The sequence below is a fragment of the Phoenix dactylifera genome, chromosome 7 (genome assembly GCF_051530095.1).
Source record: "Phoenix dactylifera cultivar Ajwa chromosome 7, Ajwa_hap1_PhDact_Kaust_v1.1, whole genome shotgun sequence".
Taxonomy (NCBI): Eukaryota; Viridiplantae; Streptophyta; class Magnoliopsida; order Arecales; family Arecaceae; genus Phoenix; species Phoenix dactylifera.
The window spans coordinates 360,548-378,425 of record NC_143196.1 but is presented as its reverse complement, the minus strand read 5'-3'; the positions used below and the strand labels follow the sequence as shown (position 1 = coordinate 378,425).

Here is a 17,878-nt window from a genome sequence, read left to right as displayed (position 1 = left end):
TGGAGGGTAACAAGCAAATGTGTTCTTTATATAATACGGAGAGAATGTGCCTTCAAATCATTTACATGAAGAGACACATTACATAGCGAGATAACATGGCAAACATCAATCAACAATTTCAAGTATGTCACTGAAACCACTTTTGTCCTCTAAACTCCATTAGTGACAATAAATTATATACAGACAAAGAATCAGTGTGATTCAGCTCTGGTTGAGGAGTGTGTCGTTCCATTCTTCCGCTCTTCCATACGACGTGTTCGTTTGAATTCCTGGTTGCAGTCCGGGCTCCTGATTTTTTTTTTTGTTTCTTTTTTCTTTTTGGCAAAACTCTTTTGAATATTCACACATGGTTGAATTTTAGACAAAGATGAGCCTTCACTGGTTTATGGTCAGAGCTTTCAATCTGGTCCATTGACTCGTAGGAGTGCAATACTGCATCGATTCCAGAATAACCATCCACCTTAAACAAAATTCTGTCTGTCCATGAAGGTACTCTGATCTGAGGAGACATGTAAGAGATATGTTAGTATTTGACTAAACAATTCTATGGATTTTTGTTTTTCCCGATATAACTACAGAAGCATCAGAAACTAGTTAAGGCAATTACCTTATAGCTCGTGTCATAGTTGCTGCTCCCAGCATTATATTTGTATGTAGGTTTGAATGATAAGGTCCCCTCGCAATACCCATCGAATACCTGTCCTTTTTCTGCCTCTTGTAGAAGCTGATCTTTGCTAGTAAGCAGCTGTGGTAGTTGTGGAGAATACACATTACTTACATTAAAAAGTTGTTGATGTTTGCATTACATGTTCCTAATTTGGTAGTACAAAGATACAAAAGTACTAAAAGTAATGCCTGAGATTACCATGCACCTACTAGCCAATGATGTCAATTATCTTGCTCAAAGCACTTCACTTTTAATAGTAATTGTAACCACCTAAGGCCCACCCAAAAAAGCTAGCTAAAAATTGTTATATGAATTCATTAGTTCTGTTTAAGTACTCAAAATCTACCCAGTGCATAGTCAATGCGGGACTAAACATGCATTTGCATGAGTCCTCACACTCCCCCTATTTAAGCCCTAGCTTCATCGTTAAGCTAGGGGTTTAAATCCATTGAAATTTAATCACAAACATCACGATCAGCTTGTGAGCGATCCAATTAGACTTGTGCTGCAGTGTCTCCTAGTTTACATAGACCATGGACTAAGTTTGCTCTGATACTGTTTGTCACAATCTAAGACCTCACTAAAAAAAGCTATCCAGAAAGTATTATTTGGATTTTTTTTGTTCTTATATAAGTATCCAAGATCTAACTGTTCATAGTTAATGTGGGATTAAACACATGCCATATGGAAAGAGTATATATATGTAGGAATACGTGTGGGTTTGTATTTAGTCTCACATTAACTATATACTGCGTAGATATTGGAAATTTATATAGGGCCAAGGAACTCAAATAATATCTTCTGGCTAACTTTTTGGATAAGATTCTAGGCTGTGACAAGGCATAGACTTTTTGTATGTAGTTGGAGTAATTTATCTCATCAATTGTTTAATTATCAGTCGTTTTGTTTAGTTCTCAAGAAAATTTGACGTCCTTGTTATTATTGTTCTATTGGCTGGGAAGGCTGATTCATGAGCTTGCATTTTTTAGCTTGTTTTGCAGGTCTACTAATAACTAAGTTGTAAGTTTGATGTCGCACTTTTCTTTCCTCTAGGTAAAAGATGGGTCTGCCTATATTCTTGGATCATATGGTTCATGTGAAAATAACTACAGTTAGGGGAGTACCTCAGTCCTCCATTACATTTTCAAAAAAAAAGAAAAACACTACAGTCATCTATTCACGAGAATGAAGTATATATATTGCTGATTGCAATTAATATACCATCTTTCAAGAAGGTGATGTCTTGGTTCACGAATATAGTGGTGTTTCCTCCAAAACATGGGAGGAATTAGATCTTGGTTTATACACCCTCAAGGCCATATGTTTCTTGTTTAGCCAGCAAGGATAAGGACATCTAACTGGCTAGATAGATGACTAATATCTGTTTATGTAATTTAAATAATGGTGCATCTGACTTCATCTGACACATATCTACCCAAAAAAAAAAAAAGGGGGGGGGGAGGAGGTGATTTGCTTACACTGAGAAGGTTTTTGCGTATCAAGCTCCTTACCGGCAGCGTACTCAAACCATGTATTCTGTAGTTGAGATCTCCCAGCCACACGGTTAAATGTGAAGGCCTTGCATATGGATTCCGGTCCTTTGAGAAGAGCGAGTGTGAGATGTGCCTGCACTGTGAATTCCTCTCCTCCACATTGCGTGCATGAGCTGCATGAGCTAATTACTGCTGAATTCAGCGCTAGCGCTGTATATAATCTGAAAATCTAGTCTCATGGGCTTATATGTGTGGTATTGTCCTTAATGGAGCTTAATTTTGTTGTTTATTTAGAACCAAATCTCAGGCCTCGAATCTTGGATGTCGAGAACTTGAATCTTACCGAGATCCATTAAGAGGGTCAGGCGTGTGTACCAACTAACCTGAAAGATGACAAGAAATGAAGAGCAAGCGGATCCCATTGAAGTTAATGTAGATGCCAACAGCCCCCTTCTTCCTGCCTATCAAGCCTCCGCAGCCTCGGACTGCATGCTTATCTATCCTCATCTCTGCATGGTTGAAATGGACAAAGGTTTCATGCATGCATGCCAAGAAGCAGGGAAGGATTTTGCAAGGTTCGTTATTTGTGAAGGTTTACAAATCTCGTCTCACCTTTTGTGGAGGGCTCTGAGTTCTTTGGGCCGAAGATAAATAGCTGTAGAGATTGCATGGTGGCTTCTCCCAAGAGACTATAAGATGGAAATTAAGAGATGAAGATTTCACTGTTAACAATGGAACCTCACCATTGCTTGTGCGAGTAATTTTGCTAAAACAGAAACTTATATGGGTAATTACAGCAACAACAAAGCGATGACAAATTCTTATCCAAGTAAGATGAAATTGTATATGGAGCAGAACTCTAGAGAAGGCTCCACATAACATGCTTATTGGGCGAGTTAATTAACTAACTAATTACATTGTGTCTTGGGTCGAAATGCTAGGCCAAATTGCCTGTTGTCTGTCTATAAATATGTCCAAGCCCCAGTTTGTCATCTGCCATGCTGACTGAGGCATTTGCTCTCCCAACCAGAGCACGAGTTCGCTAATGCTAAGCCTAATGTGCCTGGTGGGAATGGAAACAAGGGCTTGGTGGTGGAGCGGAGCCAGTAAACGATGCGGTCTGGATGTGCAAGGAATGGCCAAAAATTTGGAGCCACATAGATAGATTAGCTTCTAGCAAAAAATAAAAATAAAAATAAATAAATAGATAGATTAGCCCATATCCTCTGTTGACCGGCGGCGGCCGGGTGGTTGCTAAGGATGTGCTGCTAATCTCCACGTTGCGTATCTACTCATCCTCTCTGCAATGTTTGCAACCTCAAACGGATCCAAGAGACAATTCCAGACCCAGATCCGGGTCAAAATATTAAAATCAGATCCTTAACCCGTGGATTATCATCTGGATCCGAACACAGCAGAACCAACCCTACGTTTGGGTTACCTTGTCTTCCGTGGGAAGACATCAAAAAAGATCTCTCTAATAAATAAAAAGCACTCATTTATTAGAATCCCCAGCCCCAGTCAAAGCATGGCTCGATTCTGCATGCCCCTGTTAGAATCGCCAGCCGACGATCTTGTCTGATAATAAGAGCTTTCTTTAGTTTTTCGTTGAATGGTTCAAATGCATAACATTAAACTAATGATCACTCCGGTGCAGCCATGCTATCTCCGGATATACGTAGTTTCTCTCTCTAGCGGGCAGACAAGCATCTCAAGGGGGAAAAAAAAGATCTGCAAACATCAACAGCAGGAAGGCGCAAGAGAATCTGTCTGTGTTAGTTTTGTACCTGTGGGTTTCATCAAGAGCAGCCTGCAATAGCCTCGCAACGTTGCGTCTGGGAACTTCCTGCAATCCAACTGCTAAGAGATCAAACCTCCGGTCCCTGCCAACCAGCTCTGCGAAGTCCTCAGAGGAAGCCTTCATTCACATGCAAGTTTAGTCATCAGCCTTGAATGAACGGCTACCTGTTCTTGTTGTTGATATCGTGCATTCTGACATCGCGCATGCTTACCTTCCCATTCATGTTCCAAGTCACCACGCACAAGCACAGAACCGAACCAGTCGAGAACTCGCAGACCTTGTGGATCCCTACCGTCTTTATCCCCTCATGAGTCGGGATATCAGTGCAACTGGAATCTAGCCTCTGGTCCTTCGGCATTTTTGATCTTTTCCTGTAGTTATCATGACATGATCATGAGCAATGACATTGCATTGATGCGATGCACAAAGAATAATGCCACAAGATGTGACGAAAAGAAAAGGTTAGCCCAGTAGTCAATCGTCATCTTCTTCATCATCATGATTGTTGCAGTAAATCTAATGGCACGATTAGATATCTTTCGAGGTGAACATATGTTAAAGGGGCGGCCTAACTTGGGGAGGTGATCGCATATATGTATACCTCTTTCCACCAATATATGTCACTAATTTCATTGGATGTATATCTTCCTTACGGTATACCAAGTTGCAATAGTTAAAGATGTTGAAATCACCGCTTGTCCCAAAAGCTTAAGCTTTTGGGACAAGTGGTGTTTTCAACAAAAGAGAAGGAAAAGTAGGAGATTGTAGTGTAAAGAAGATTAGCGGTGCACAGTGAAGACATGGAAGTAGAAGAGGAAGGCGTACCTTCTGCCTTGAAGACCATTGCAATTACCCATGATTCTTTGCTCTCTGCTTCCCATACTTCAAATGCCATGACAAGAATCCCTCCTTTGTGCATGCTTATATGGAGACCACCCCATGCCCACTGCTTGGAGAAGGCGAAACAAAACTCAACTAATTGAGATGGCGCAACTTATAACATTGCGGAAGATGTGTCCCCACTGACTTTGGGACCTTTCTTTTGACAAGTTTTTCTTCTGGCGGTGCCCTGACCGAATAAAAGTTCCCCTTCGTCTTCTTTTCCTTTCTCTTGTCATTCAAGTTAGTGTAGGGGTATTGACCTTCAATGATAATTTTAATCAAATTTAAAGATGCCCTGCAGCTTTCTTATGCAGCCGTCCATCCTCTCTACCGCATTCAACTCAAAACTTTTCTTGACTATCCGGCCAACACGATAACTTGTTTGAAGCTGACATTGACCATTGCTCAACCGACGCGTGCAGCGAAGAGACATCTGACAAGTGTCTGGTCGGGCTACATGATAAGGACAATACAATATGATAAGACCAATGACTTACCTAGAAATTTTCCAGGTCCAGACTTTTCTTGTACAGTCTTATGACGCTAGCTACAAACATAGGAATCGTAATAACCAGGATGCCAGAGTTTGTGTTTGGCCTGGACATGAAAAGGCTAATTGATCGATTAAAGAGGAAGTTTTAAACTACAAGAGGAAAAAAAGTACATATTATACATCAGAGCTCCCAATTCATTTTTTCCCATGATCATATTTAGTTTTATCCTCTCACCTGACCAAATTCCAGCCCCAACTTCTTATAACCAATGACTATAGTTAGAATGAAAAGCACCATCTACTAATTCGACAGATTTGCAAGGATATAAAAGATTCAGATGATTGTCGTGCAAAGGCATTCTTAGTTCTAACCGATCCTCTCCCACAATACAGAATGAATTGTCACCTGCTGAAAACGTGCTGTGTGTGTAGCCGTATCGCTAAAGAAATCTATGCGTGAATTTGATGCAGTGGAAAAAAAAGATCATATGTCATCAAAAGTAATCCAAAGACTGGACAGCAGAAGTTTTTCAGGATAAGGTTCTGGTATTGCTTGTGCACAAGAAACCCATGTCTTTCTGCAGATTTATTTAGGTCAAACTAATGATCTCATGAGATCATTAGTTCAACTCTCTTTTGTCAAATAGAGAAAGCAACCGCCATTAAATTTTGGCTGGAAAGAGAGAACTATGATATAGTTGTGGTGTGAATCCGAACACTGAAGACATTTCTTCAAAACAAAGGGCATCCGCATCCTGCTCTTGAAAGGAATAGGAGAAACGACAAAATTTAGATATCGATATAGGTGAATTTACAGCAGTCTTGTTTGAAATGTATGATGCTGTCTATTGTACTTGAGAAGCTGCAACCATCTCCAAGATGAAAAGGCTGCCCTCTCTTCCAGTGTCCACTCCAACTCACATGCCATATGCATCAATATGGAGATGGATAACACTCGTATGAAGATCGGCAATTTCATGCCATCTCCTTTATCTTGACCCTCCAAAGTTTTGCTTCAACCTATCCGACTGAGGCATTCATTGCAAGCAGTTGAGGTATCTTGTGTAGTCGCAGGGGGGCAAGCACAATCTACATAAAAAGAATGCTTCTAGTTTCAGTAGATTGACATCTGAGGTGTAAGCCGCGTGCCATGCTCAAAAGGAGATGGAGTCGTGAAGAACATAATGAAGGAGGTCGACACGGTTGAGAAGGAGGGGGAGTTGGAGTTGCCGACCAGGACATCACCGAAGGATAACTCTTTTAATGACAAAACAGGATTAAATATTAGCAAAGAACAAGAGCTTACTGATGACATCATCTTGCTTTCAGCAGAACTAAATCCTGAAAAATAGCATAGCTGTGTAAATATAGAAGATGCAAGTAGATGACGCTTTATGAGCATCAGTGCCAACATTTAGGTTTCCCTAACATTCACCATTGTAGAAGATGTGAAGAGAGATATTAAGTAGATTTCTTAGTTATCACATGACGTTGTATTGCCAGCTAAGCGGTGTAACAATGGCATTGTATAAAGTCACACTTATACAAAAGTTTTTTTTGGATAGTTCTAGAGTTATATGTCCCTTCCAGTCAATTATGACTGTAAAATGCACACCAGGCTGGCTAATTTTTCGTACTTCTAGTTATGTCATTATTTATTATAACATTCATAGGGCTACCTTTTTTTTTTGTTTGTTTTCTTAAGGATGAATAGCACCTCCACAACCACACCCCCCTCCACTTGCTTTATTTATTTATTTGGTGAAAATTGTAACAGGATAGCAAAGAAGAAAAAACAGGAAAATTAAGTCCTCAGAGAGAATGGAAAGAAGAAAACAACAGGATAGCAAAGGAAAGGAAAAAGTGGGGAAGGGGTTAGAAATTGTTGTTGGTAGCTGTGTGGGGTAGGGAAACGAACAGGCTTCTTCCTCGAGTCATTTGGTATTATTCGGACAATAGAAGTACAATGATAGTGTGCTGTAATGATGTTTGCACCCTTACTATCTGGCTGTTTGCACCCTCCCATCACTTCTTTGAAATTTACAGGCTTCTTGGCTAATTTGTTCAATGCGTCTAAGTCCACCTATCTTCTTGAATTTCAAAGCGCTTTCACTTTTCTGATTGGCATCAATACTAGGAGCGAAGTATGCGGGAGGACCCTGTTTAGCCCTTTGTAAATGTTGGATTCATTTAAAAGTATTGGGCAAAGCATCTAGGATTTTCACTGACCTGGGAGTGGATGGAAAGGACACTTTGTGGATCAATAAACATCGTCCTCCTTGAGGATATATCAAACCTATGAAAAGATAGTTTTCCACCGATCTGTACTCCATTCCCATGTCTATGTAAAAAAAAAGAAGAATGGTTTACATAGACTGATTGACATTTTTTTTCATAGCTCACAAGTGGCTAATTTTAATCTCTCTGTGCTATAGCCATTCAGAGACATATAGGATAAAGATGCCAACGACATGGTTTGTGCTATGGTGACGTTGACTCTGTTTTGTGCTCGAGGTCACCGGATCATGCTCCATGCTTTCATTGTAGGTCAAACAATAGCCGAGAAACGGTAGAAGAAAAAAACAGGAGGATGGCGATGTCAACCGATCGATCTCCCCTGCTACCATGGTGTTCCATACCCATGGGCTTACTCTTTGCTTATTCTGCATCGATTCAGTTAAATGATCCAGGTAGCGTCATTGCCTCAAATCCTTTGCGTTCTCCCTCCCCACTTTACTGCCCATTTTGTTTGCAATATTAAAGGGCTCCACATCTGTATCAGATTGGTACTTTTGGGTCCCACTCTATGCTCTTGCTTCTGGTGTTAATCTCCTCCAAGCGAGATCGACAGCCAGGATCCTCAACCGAGTGGCTCTGTTGGACCTCCGGCTTGGAGTTGTCCTGCTCCTCAAGGTCGTTGTGGAAGCCCATTTATATGGATTGGCCGGATTTTGGTCGTTGGACATGCGTGAGAGGGCTGTGAGAGAGAAGATTGGTTGTGGGTTGGTGGTGATCTCCATGTTTCTTCATATCAAGGCTTCTCGAGCTTCCAAAGAGACCAGGAAAGGGAAGAAGGAACGGGCTGCTAGATTTGCTGAATCTGGTGCGACATTGCTCTTATTTTTCTCCTTTTTTTTCATCGTTGTCGATTAAAGGTTCAAAAAACTCCCTTTTAAATATCTAGATAGTATTCGCCTATTACGTTAGTGGTGGAAGAAAATTAGAAACATCAAGAATTCATAGCTTCAAAAGTCTTCGCTTTTTTTTTTTACAAGGTCAAAACTCATAAATTGAGTTAGAAAATAGACATGTCGGGCAGATCTAGACAAATATGAAAAAAAAAAAACTCTCAATACGGAACATTTCTTTTGTTGAAGAAAAGAAAGGTACTAAGGCCACACAAAATCCATTAAGGAAGAAGTACAGGTGACAATTAGATTAAAGGATTGAGCTCTTTTCCCTAGGTCAATAGTTACCCATTCTTTTGAAAGGGTGGGAAATCTGGGCGGTAGGTTCTCCGGTTGCCAAGCTTATTTGTGACCAAATGGCGATGATTAAGGCATCCCATCCTATCAGGATATGTAATAACATTCTTTTATCAGAAGTTTTAATATATCTTGATCATTTAATAAAAGGCACCTGCTATTCGATACTCAACAGTGACAAAGATGGCTATGAAAACTTTGTGAATGCCCACGATTTTTTTATTTTTTTTTCTGCGCGTGAGCGTGTGTGAAACAATTTATGAGTTCTAACAATTGAATGAATTGAATGATGATACATTGATCATATTTTGTATATATACAATTCACCTAATCATGTAGCAAATGAGAAGGCATTTGTAATAACGTTTATTAAAAAATATCTTGAGCAGGGATGGCGATCCTTGCGGCTGTCAGTTTTGGACTTTCCGTCTACTTCTACATGTTCGTTAGACAGCATATGAAGTTCTGACTCAGATGATGAAGAGGTTCGTCATGCCGAGATTGCTCATCCATATATATGCCTGAAATCCCTTTCTATTTGTGCAAATATGAAGGAAAGTTGAGGATGTTTCCGAGGGATGTACCTATAATCTTTCATGTTTGTAACGATTGATGCCAAAGAACATGTTGTCTGAGGACAAGAACGTGAAGAGGTTTATCGTATCCAAAGTTGACATCCGTGCGCATTTCCCCTCTTGATTTCCTTAATTGTAGATTAAGTAATGTTAGAACTAGGAGGCAAAAGCATCCAGGCTAGGCTTGTTTGCGGATGATGTGATTATTGATGTTGTTTATCCCAAGCTTTTACAAACTCGTACAATTGCAAGGATGTACACAAGCCGGCTATTTCTCTCTCATTAGTTCCTGTGTTTTTTTTCTTCCAAATAATTCTTCTACTTAGCCCGGTTTTTTTTAGATGCATCTGACTGTGTGATTTGTGAACTTTTGGGACCTAGATCTTACTTTCGATATTTTTTTTTATTTTTTAATTTTTTAAAAAATTCGAGTTGAAGGGTTGAATAATTATTTCCTTCTTGTTGATTCTATATTGCAAGTAGTAGGAGTCGATTCTTTTCCACCATGAATCTTCATTGGCGTGGTATCTCCAAGCCTACTAGGGCAACAGATAAATGCTGGGTTTTTCCAGGTTTCCAATGCTGAGCCGACCTCCAGCCTTAGCTTTACAAGCACTATCTAGTTCACCAAGAAATGAAAAGCATTCACTGATTCTCCACTCTCCATCTTGAAAGCTTATAAATTTCCAAGATTAGAGAAAGTTTTCTTGCTTGTTTGGAATTATCAAGGACATTTTGTTTGAAATTTGATGCTTACTTCTCACATCTTGGGTTTGAACATAAGAGCTCTTACTTAGACTATAGTTGTTGATTGGAATTAACAAGGAGATAAACTAAAAGCAAGAGAATACAAAACCTTGATTAATGCTATCTCCTGGACTGACCGGATTCTACATGAACACTTGGATCGCGCATCTTTGTTGCCCTTGAACTACATGTCATCTACCTATGGACTCGCACGGCCTTGGGTTGCCGCATTACTTCTGGGCTTCAACGCACAAGATTGTTCATGACATTCTGAACCTTGAGGCTAGAAGGCCCACTGGGCCGAACCAGTCCATGAGGAGGAGGAGAGAGCTGGAGCGGAAGATAGACACGTTGGACCACGAAATCCCGAGATGAGGACCTGGCTCCGCCACGTCGGAAAATAGAATGCTATCTCCATCTTCGCGCGGCTCTCAACCGATCGAATAAAAAGAGAAATTCCACAAGAAAATAGAAAGATAAAAGAAACCGAACGAAAGAACGAAAGAACGAAAGAAAGAAAGAGAGGAGGAATGGAGCTCTTCTCGTTGAGTTCTCCTGCTGCCATGACCCGCCTCCCCCCATCTTCACGGAGAAGAGCTGGAATGGAGAAGCCCACCTCCTCCTCCAGTCAATCACTCACCCTTCCTATCAAAAGCAGGGGGCTTCCAGATGCCCCAAACCCCCGGCTCCTGGACTTCCGGCCTGGAGCTTCTGGTATGTCGCCGTTTTGACCCGTCTCATCTCTCTCTCTCCCTCTCTCTCTCTCTCTCTCTCTCTCTCTCTCTCGCGTTTTCTTCATGTTGAGTTTGTGCATGGTTTACTTCATTTCTTGAACTGAATGATGCTTTGATTGGAGAGTACGTCGCCTGCTATTATTCTTTCTTTGATAATTTCTTGCAGAGAAAATATCATGCCCTATTGGTTTTTGTGAATATTCCCGAATGTGATGAATGCAGTAGCTGAAAATTTCACGAGTCACCGATGTGGGTAATCGATTTATGTCCACATTGGAAAATGAGAAACCTAAATCAGTACCATTATGAATCCTTTTTTTTAAAAAGAAAAAAATCATTAGTCTATGCGAAAAAAATCTTTCTTTTGCACTAGAACAACTAAAAGTCAGTATTTTGAAGATGTTGCAAACTTTGTTCCGTTGTTATTTAATCTATGTCCTGCCACAGGATCCATGCAAGGTACAGCTGCAGCCAGTTCCAGCACCGCGGACGCCCGTAAACAGGAAATGTGCTCAAAGGATGCAAATCTTGTATTCGTTGCTGGCGCAACTGGTAGAGTTGGTTCGCGCACTGTAAGGTTGCCCACACCTGCTCTGTCCCCACAGCAGGCATATATTATTGGGCTGTAATGTTTCATCTACAGATGTGATAAGTTTTTCGAATGTTAATCAGGGAGCTTCTGAGACTTGGGTTTCGGGTAAGAGCAGGTGTCAGAAGTGCACAGAGAGCGGAGACCCTGGTGCAGGTAACAAGACTTGAGCTCCTGAGTCTGTCACATGATGCAATGTTGATTTGATATTGACATTCAGTTTTAGGATCCTGATGCTTTATATGCGTCTGTCTTCTTCAGAGTGTACGCCAAATGAAGCTTGATGATGGAGCTGGAACTTCGGGAACTCGACGTAAGATAAGGATTAATTGGGCAAGATTTTAATCTTCTCTATCCAACAAGAAGCTCTGAATTAGGTGATGCTGTCTCTTGTTGAACACCAGTTGCTTCCTGCTGCCAATAACAGATGCTTTTTGGTTTTTAGATCAGCTGTAGAGAAGCTTGAACTTGTTGAATGTGACCTGGAAAATCAAGGTGAAATAAGTCCAGCAATAGGCAATTCCTCCATAGTTGTATGCTGCATAGGAGCCAGCGAAAAGGAAATCTTTGATGTAACAGGACCATACCGCATTGACTACAAAGCTACTAAAAACCTCATTGAAGCAGGTAAAAAGTCAAGAAATATTCTGTCCGATCAAGTTTATACCATTATGCCATAATAGTGCGCCATTCATCCTCTGACCGTATTTCTAGGTAAACTTTTGTACAACTGCCAAGACAACGAATTACGATTATCCTCCAGAGTTCAAAGATTTTGCCATGGGATAGCTAATATATTTCTTCTCTAACATAGAAAAGCAGTTTGTTGTTAAACTATAGTTTTTGGCCCTTGTTTTTCTTACAACTGTTTCACCATTTCTTCTGCCACTGCTTTTTTCTAATTTCTTAGTTCCAACATGCATGTGTTTTATGAAATCTGAGAAAAAAATACTTGTGAGATTCCTAGGAATTTTTAAGCCATCTTGTTGATCTCCAAGCATTCAAATTTGAGCTCGAGGGGTTTCCAACAGATTTGACATATTTATTTGTTTACTTATTCTTTTATTTAATCATGTCTCCTCATGCCTTCTTGCCTTGCAGCAACTATTGCAAAAGTTGACCACTTCATTCTGCTTACTTCTCTGGGGACGAATAAGATTGGGTTTCCTGCTTCTATTCTGAAGTAAGTGATATTCCAGGTTATTTAGAAGTTAAATATTCTATTGCTATCTTAAGCTATTTGTGGTGAGTATTCATTATATGACTACCTAAACACATCTGCTGCTCATTTACTAAACATTCAATCATATATGATGCGACTTAGTTATCACTGTGATTTACTGTAACAGTGGAAGACATCATCAATCATCTTCTTCAGCTTAACTCTGTGTTATCTGTTCAAACTTCTTCTCAATGTCAATATTTATTATTAGTGCTTACTTCAAAAACCTTGTATGATAAGATGTTCAGAAACCAGCAAAAGTAAACAAAGAAAATACTCTGAAGTTTAGGGTCATGCTATCTGCCTGATACTTCAGGCCGCTTACAATAAATTCCTTATTCATAACCGTGAATGACCAATTCCTGTTAATGACCTTTTCTTTGGCTGAAGCTTGTTTTGGGGGGTTCTAATTTGGAAAAGAAAGGCAGAAGAAGCATTACTTGCCAGTGGTCTTCCTTACACAGTATGTGCAAATTGTAAATTTAGTATATCCATTAAAATAAATTATTGACAGAATAATATGTTAAAATCACAGCCATGTGCTTTCATATTTTGCAAAGCATCTTCTTTGAGATCTCTGGACTTAATTTAATAATTTCATTTTCAGATAGTGAGGCCAGGAGGTATGGAGCGGCCAACAGACTCCTACAAGGAAACCCATAACATTGTCCTTGCAAATGAAGATACATTATTTGGTGGTCAAGTGTCAAATCTTCAGGTTATTGCCATGTTGCAGTCATTTGCACTTCATAGCTTTTTAGGACTTTCTTGTTACTTATTTCAGTACAACTAGCTTCAAGAGATTTTATTGCAGCTGCATTTCTTGTATATCTGTGGTTTTATTTTTTTTATGCGCACTTTTCTGATGGCAACTTCAATAGCATCAGTAAACATACAACTGCATGTAGTTGTAAGTTTGTTTATGTTAGTTACTGAAAATGCCACAAATGTATCGTTCTTAGAAAAATATATATATATATATATATATTTGTAATAGTAATTGATGTACTAGTTTGATGGCATGGTGATACCAAGGTGATATATTAATCTGAAAAGTAGAAAGTATGACTTGTATAGACATATATTTGTGTGTAGATATATATTTGTTAGGACTTCTGCCTTGTACTCGTCCAATTAAAATATGATCAAGGAACAAATTCACGATACCCATGCCCAGAAGATACAATACTGTGGGAAAACCTTCATATTTGGTACACCATGTATCTCTGACAATGTTGACAGCATATAGCTATTCACCCGTGCATGCATCAGGAGTGTAGTGAAACATGAACTGTTAAGGTGTATTATTATTACTCTGAGTGGAAAATTTGCTGGTTACTACCTGCAGGTTGCAGAGCTAATGGCGTTCATGGCAAAGAATAGAAAGCTCTCCTTCTGTAAGGTGGTGGAAGTGATTGCAGAAACAACTGCACCATTATTGCCCATGGAAGATCTTCTTGCAAAGATTCCTCCACAACGGGTTGGTACCTCATCAAAAGTTTCCAGAACTGATTAAACATTTTTTTTTTAATCTATGTGGCAACCCAAAAAGAAAGAATATAGCCTTCTATTATTTATTTACATTTCCATTGGTCAAGCGTACATGTTTAAATAGATGATTATGAACCAGGCAACAATCAATTCCCTAGGATGATACTAGAATTTAACAATTTCCATTTGTTGACTGGATAGCAGTGCAATTTGTCGAACAACATAAAAGGTTAAGGCCAGCTGTATGAGAAAATATGTATGATCCTGTTAGTGTACATTCCTGTAATTTTTTTTACTTTTCCTTTTTTAAGAAAGAAGTCTGTTCTTCATTAATTGTTTTCTTGTCAGGAGCTACCAGCGGAATTCAAGAAAGATCCTGCACCTCCAAGTATTACATCTGGACCTAGCAAATCTGTCATCAAGAATGGACCTGAGCAGATGGAAGTGCCAAAGACCAGTCCACTTTCTCCTTATTCTATGTAAGCTGCTTAATTTTACATTTATGTCATAGAATAGGGATTAAGATTAAGCTTGAAAACCAGTAAACAATGATTATTGGTTGTAGGTATGAGGATTTGAGACCACCAACTTCTCCCACACCAACTCCAAGCACCACAACTAGAAGTGCAAAAGAGAAACAAGAGGAGTTTGTGCAAGCTAAGTCTGCGCCTAAACTTACATCTCCTGAAACAAGTTCATCCGTATCGACAGGTGTCACTAAGAAAGAACCAGCCCAAGCTCCAGCTCAGACAAGGGCTCTTTCTCCTTATGTGGCGTAAGCAAATTCCTGTAGTATTATTTGATAGGCACTTTGAATCATGGTTTCTTTTTATGTTTGATTCACAAAATGGTTCGGCAGATACGAAGATTTGAAACCACCTACCTCTCCTACTCCAACTCCGAGTTCTGTCCTCGGCAGTTTCAAGGAGAATACCATGAATGCCACACCACCATCAGTTCCTCAAAGCTCAAGACATCAATCACCCTATCCAGTGTGAGGCTAGCTTATTCTTTACTTCAGTCTTCCATCTTATAATTGGACTTTATAATAAGCACTTATAGTGTTTCAAGTTTTCAACATGTAAACTGTTGATAAAGTGACTGGTAGTACTGTTTATAATTCTACAGTTGAAGTTATGGCAAGCTGTAGTAGCATATCTACTTTTTCTAGTCTACTATTGCACCAAACTGTACTATAAATATCGGAGGGAGGAAGGGAGGGAGGTAGGGAGGTGGGCATGTAATAGATCTGAAGTTGGGTGGATGATATATAATCATGCTTGTAGTGTCAGCGAAACCATTCCGAACTGCTCGGTTCAGGGTATACCGAGCCGTACCAGAAGCGGACCAGGATGGTTCTGGCCTTCAAATCAAAAAACAAAAAAGGAGGAAGAGAGGGAAAAGAAAAGTGGGGGAGAGAGAGAGGGGGGGAGGGGGACGAAGGGTGTGGAGGAGGGGTTCCATCCACCAATTCCCATGTTTCTTACGAAATAGGGTCCCGGAGGGGCTTTCCTTTTTTTGAAGAGTTTTAAGTGAAATCGGCAATCTCCTTGCCGACTTCACTAAATTTTTTAAAATAAAAAAATTATTTTGAAAAAATTTAAGGTTGCTGACTTCACTTAATTTTTTCAAAATAAAAAAATATATATATTGAAAAAAAAAGTTTACCATTTCACTTAATTTTTCAGGATTAAATATTTTTTATTTTGAAAAGAATTAAGTGAAGTTGACAAGGTAATTGCCGACTTCACTTGAATTCTTTAAAATAAAAAAAAGCCCCCCTTCAGGACCCTTATTTCGAACGAAATATGGAAACCAAAGGGCAGGCCCCCTCCACGCCCTTCTTTGGCCCTCTGCCAACCTTTCGCCACCCTCCCTCTCCATCCCTTTCTCCCTCCCTCTCACTCCCTCCCTCTCTTTCTCTCTTCCTCTCTCTTGTTCTCCCTCTCCCCGCCCTCTTTGCCGTGTTGAGCTGCACTCCGCCGGCCTTCTCCCTTTCTTTTCCTCACTTCTTTCCTCTCCCTCTCCCTCCCTCCCCCCTCTCTCTCATTTTCTCTCTCCCATTCTCCCTCTCCCCCTGCTCTCTTTGCTGTGTTGGTATAGGCCAGGCACAAAACAACATGAGGGCGTACCGAACCGTGCCGCCGGACGACCAGCTCCGATACCAATATAGCAATCCTTGATGCTTGGGATATTTTAGTTTTGAAGGCTTATTAAGGTGAATTTTAATGCTCATAATGTTGTACTTATAGAAGTAAGGGCAGAATAAGAGGCCCCAAGAATATGAGATATATGTTGCAGAAAGAAAAATGTTGAAGTGGATGTCTGGTAAAGCTAGGTAGGAAATACAATAGAGATGGGACAAAATAAATGATTATGGGATTTGTAGGAATGACAGATAAGTGGTTAGACCGAACATCTAACATATTTTGGGCATGTTTATTCAAGATTTAATGGAGGCCTTAGTTGAGTAAATGGCTTCTTTCCATGTCCAAGGGCCAAGAAAGAAAAATTGAAGGTTCACCTTGAGGAAAAAATTACAATCTGGAATTTACATTGGATATAACCCTTTGTAGCAAAGGAATAGTAAACAAAGGCCATTAATGCTGATCCTAGATTATTAAATCTTTTTCAGCTACACTTAAGTCATGAGACCAGCATATAAAGTTTATCATTATCAGGGAAACAGCATTCTCATGATACTTCGGCTTCCCTCTGTGTACTAGGGCAGGCGAAAGGCAAAGGTGATTAATTCTCATCCAAGGTGAGGGTCTGCTAGGGCTTAACCAGTATCAAGGGTTGACCCAGCAAAAACCAAACCAGGAAGCTCAACAATGAGTCACCTCCAGTGGATGATCTCATGTTTTCATTTTTCTTTGTAACATTTACATGCTAATATGACAATGTGCTTGTGCAATGAAACATGTCTTGGTCCTGCATGCCCTCGCAGATGATTTGTTTTCTTGATGTTTCTTTCATGCATAGAATGTTGGCTGTAGCTGTAACCATATGACAGCACCCGTGTGCACTCATACCTGAAGGGTATGTTTGTGATTTTTCTTATTTTCATACTTATTCTTCTTTTCTCCAAGAGTTCATGGAAACTCCTTACGGTATGATAGGTCCGAGCCTCCTGCTTCACCATCTCCAAATGCTTCAGCTGCTGTGTCATCCATTTCAGCATTGGCTAATGATGGTAATCCCCTCACATCCACATCCAGCATTTCTCAGACTCCGACTGCGAATATATCATCAGAAGCGCAGCATGTTAAGCAACAGAAAGAGCAGGCCCTTTCACCATTTACAATGTAAATCTTCTTATCTTTTCTATTATTATCCCTTGGGAATTTCGTTTTAGATAATCTGTATTTTTTTTTCATAAATTTGGAAGGCCTAAATATGCTTTTCATTGACGTGAACAGGTATGAAGATTTGAAGCCTCCAAGCTCACCTTTGCCATCAGTTCCAAAATATTAGTTCAGTTGCGAGGTAGAAAACAGAAACATCTCTTTCTTTGTGAATGTAAGCAAAACATTGCAGAGGTTGCGACCGGCAGGTTATCTGTTTTTGTAGAATATCTCCCTTGCTTGTACACGGACAAGAATTTCCTATAACCGTTCAATGACTCTTGCTTGAAACTGACTTTTAAAAGGACAGCAGGAAATTTATGGAAGAAGATATAGTTTTGCCCACTTGGGT

The 17,878-nt window shown here is 39.8% G+C and overlaps 3 protein-coding genes across 14 annotated transcripts; 2 read left to right on the top strand and 1 right to left on the bottom strand.

Annotated features, from left to right (window-relative positions):
* On the bottom strand, positions 1-6,425 carry 5PTASE11 (inositol polyphosphate 5-phosphatase 11). Of its 8 annotated transcripts, none has more exons than XM_026800291.4 (8): positions 4,787-4,927; positions 4,173-4,332; positions 3,948-4,078; positions 2,773-2,849; positions 2,544-2,669; positions 2,146-2,342; positions 608-745; positions 1-499 (listed from the first exon to the last, which is right to left on the bottom strand). In XM_026800291.4, exons 1-8 carry the CDS (start codon positions 4,840-4,842, stop codon positions 341-343), a joined length of 1,044 nt encoding a protein of 347 aa, XP_026656092.4. In that variant the 5' UTR covers positions 4,843-4,927; the 3' UTR covers positions 1-340. The 8 variants fall into 8 exon arrangements, 7 of the variants coding, with proteins under 7 accessions (XP_026656092.4, XP_026656093.4, XP_008813261.6 ...); XM_026800292.4 differs by having other exon boundaries at positions 97-499; positions 2,179-2,342; positions 4,787-4,954; XM_008815039.6 differs by having other exon boundaries at positions 97-499; positions 2,146-2,333; positions 4,787-4,953.
* Positions 6,426-7,778: 1,353 nt separating this feature from the next.
* LOC103723944 (transmembrane family 220 helix protein) lies at positions 7,779-9,511 on the top strand. Its single transcript, XM_008815037.4, has 3 exons — positions 7,779-8,026; positions 8,119-8,439; positions 9,211-9,511. The coding sequence occupies exons 1-3, from the start codon at positions 7,927-7,929 to the stop codon at positions 9,288-9,290; spliced, it is 501 nt and encodes a 166-aa protein (XP_008813259.4). The 5' UTR covers positions 7,779-7,926; the 3' UTR covers positions 9,291-9,511.
* Positions 9,512-10,589: 1,078 nt separating this feature from the next.
* On the top strand, positions 10,590-17,871 carry TIC62 (NAD(P)-binding Rossmann-fold superfamily protein). 5 transcript variants are annotated; one of them, XR_015967112.2, is made up of 15 exons: positions 10,590-10,857; positions 11,325-11,454; positions 11,550-11,622; positions 11,728-11,779; positions 11,917-12,093; positions 12,568-12,649; positions 13,079-13,151; positions 13,296-13,406; positions 14,037-14,168; positions 14,528-14,658; positions 14,745-14,954; positions 15,039-15,173; positions 17,165-17,221; positions 17,302-17,487; positions 17,602-17,871. XR_015967112.2 is itself a non-coding variant. In XM_008815036.6 (14 exons), the coding sequence occupies exons 1-14, from the start codon at positions 10,674-10,676 to the stop codon at positions 17,654-17,656; spliced, it is 1,731 nt and encodes a 576-aa protein (XP_008813258.1). In that variant the 5' UTR covers positions 10,590-10,673; the 3' UTR covers positions 17,657-17,871. The 5 variants fall into 5 exon arrangements, 2 of the variants coding, with proteins under 2 accessions (XP_008813258.1, XP_088556970.1); XR_015967113.2 differs by having other exon boundaries at positions 17,130-17,221; XR_015967111.2 differs by lacking the exon at positions 17,602-17,871 and adding an exon at positions 16,911-16,943 and having other exon boundaries at positions 17,130-17,221; positions 17,302-17,394.
* Positions 17,872-17,878: the final 7 nt, after the last annotated feature.

Excerpts from the sequence above, each read along its gene's own strand:
- 5PTASE11 (XM_026800291.4), bottom strand. The coding sequence starts at position 4,842 with ATGGGAAGCAGAGAGCAAAGAATCATGGGTAATTGCAATGGTCTTCAA. Across the intron at positions 4,333-4,786 it reads AATGGTCTTCAAGGCAGAAG|GAAAAGATCAAAAATGCCGA; the intron begins GTACGCCTTCCT and ends TGATAACTACAG. Across the intron at positions 2,850-3,947 it reads GCTCTTGATGAAACCCACAG|TCTCTTGGGAGAAGCCACCA; the intron begins GTACAAAACTAA and ends TCCATCTTATAG.
- LOC103723944 (XM_008815037.4), top strand. The coding sequence starts at position 7,927 with ATGGCGATGTCAACCGATCGATCTCCCCTGCTACCATGGTGTTCCATA. Across the intron at positions 8,027-8,118 it reads GATTCAGTTAAATGATCCAG|ATTGGTACTTTTGGGTCCCA; the intron begins GTAGCGTCATTG and ends CATCTGTATCAG. Across the intron at positions 8,440-9,210 it reads TGCTAGATTTGCTGAATCTG|GGATGGCGATCCTTGCGGCT; the intron begins GTGCGACATTGC and ends TATCTTGAGCAG.
- TIC62 (XM_008815036.6), top strand. The coding sequence starts at position 10,674 with ATGGAGCTCTTCTCGTTGAGTTCTCCTGCTGCCATGACCCGCCTCCCC. Across the intron at positions 12,094-12,567 it reads TAAAAACCTCATTGAAGCAG|CAACTATTGCAAAAGTTGAC; the intron begins GTAAAAAGTCAA and ends CTTGCCTTGCAG. Across the intron at positions 14,955-15,038 it reads GCTCTTTCTCCTTATGTGGC|ATACGAAGATTTGAAACCAC; the intron begins GTAAGCAAATTC and ends ATGGTTCGGCAG.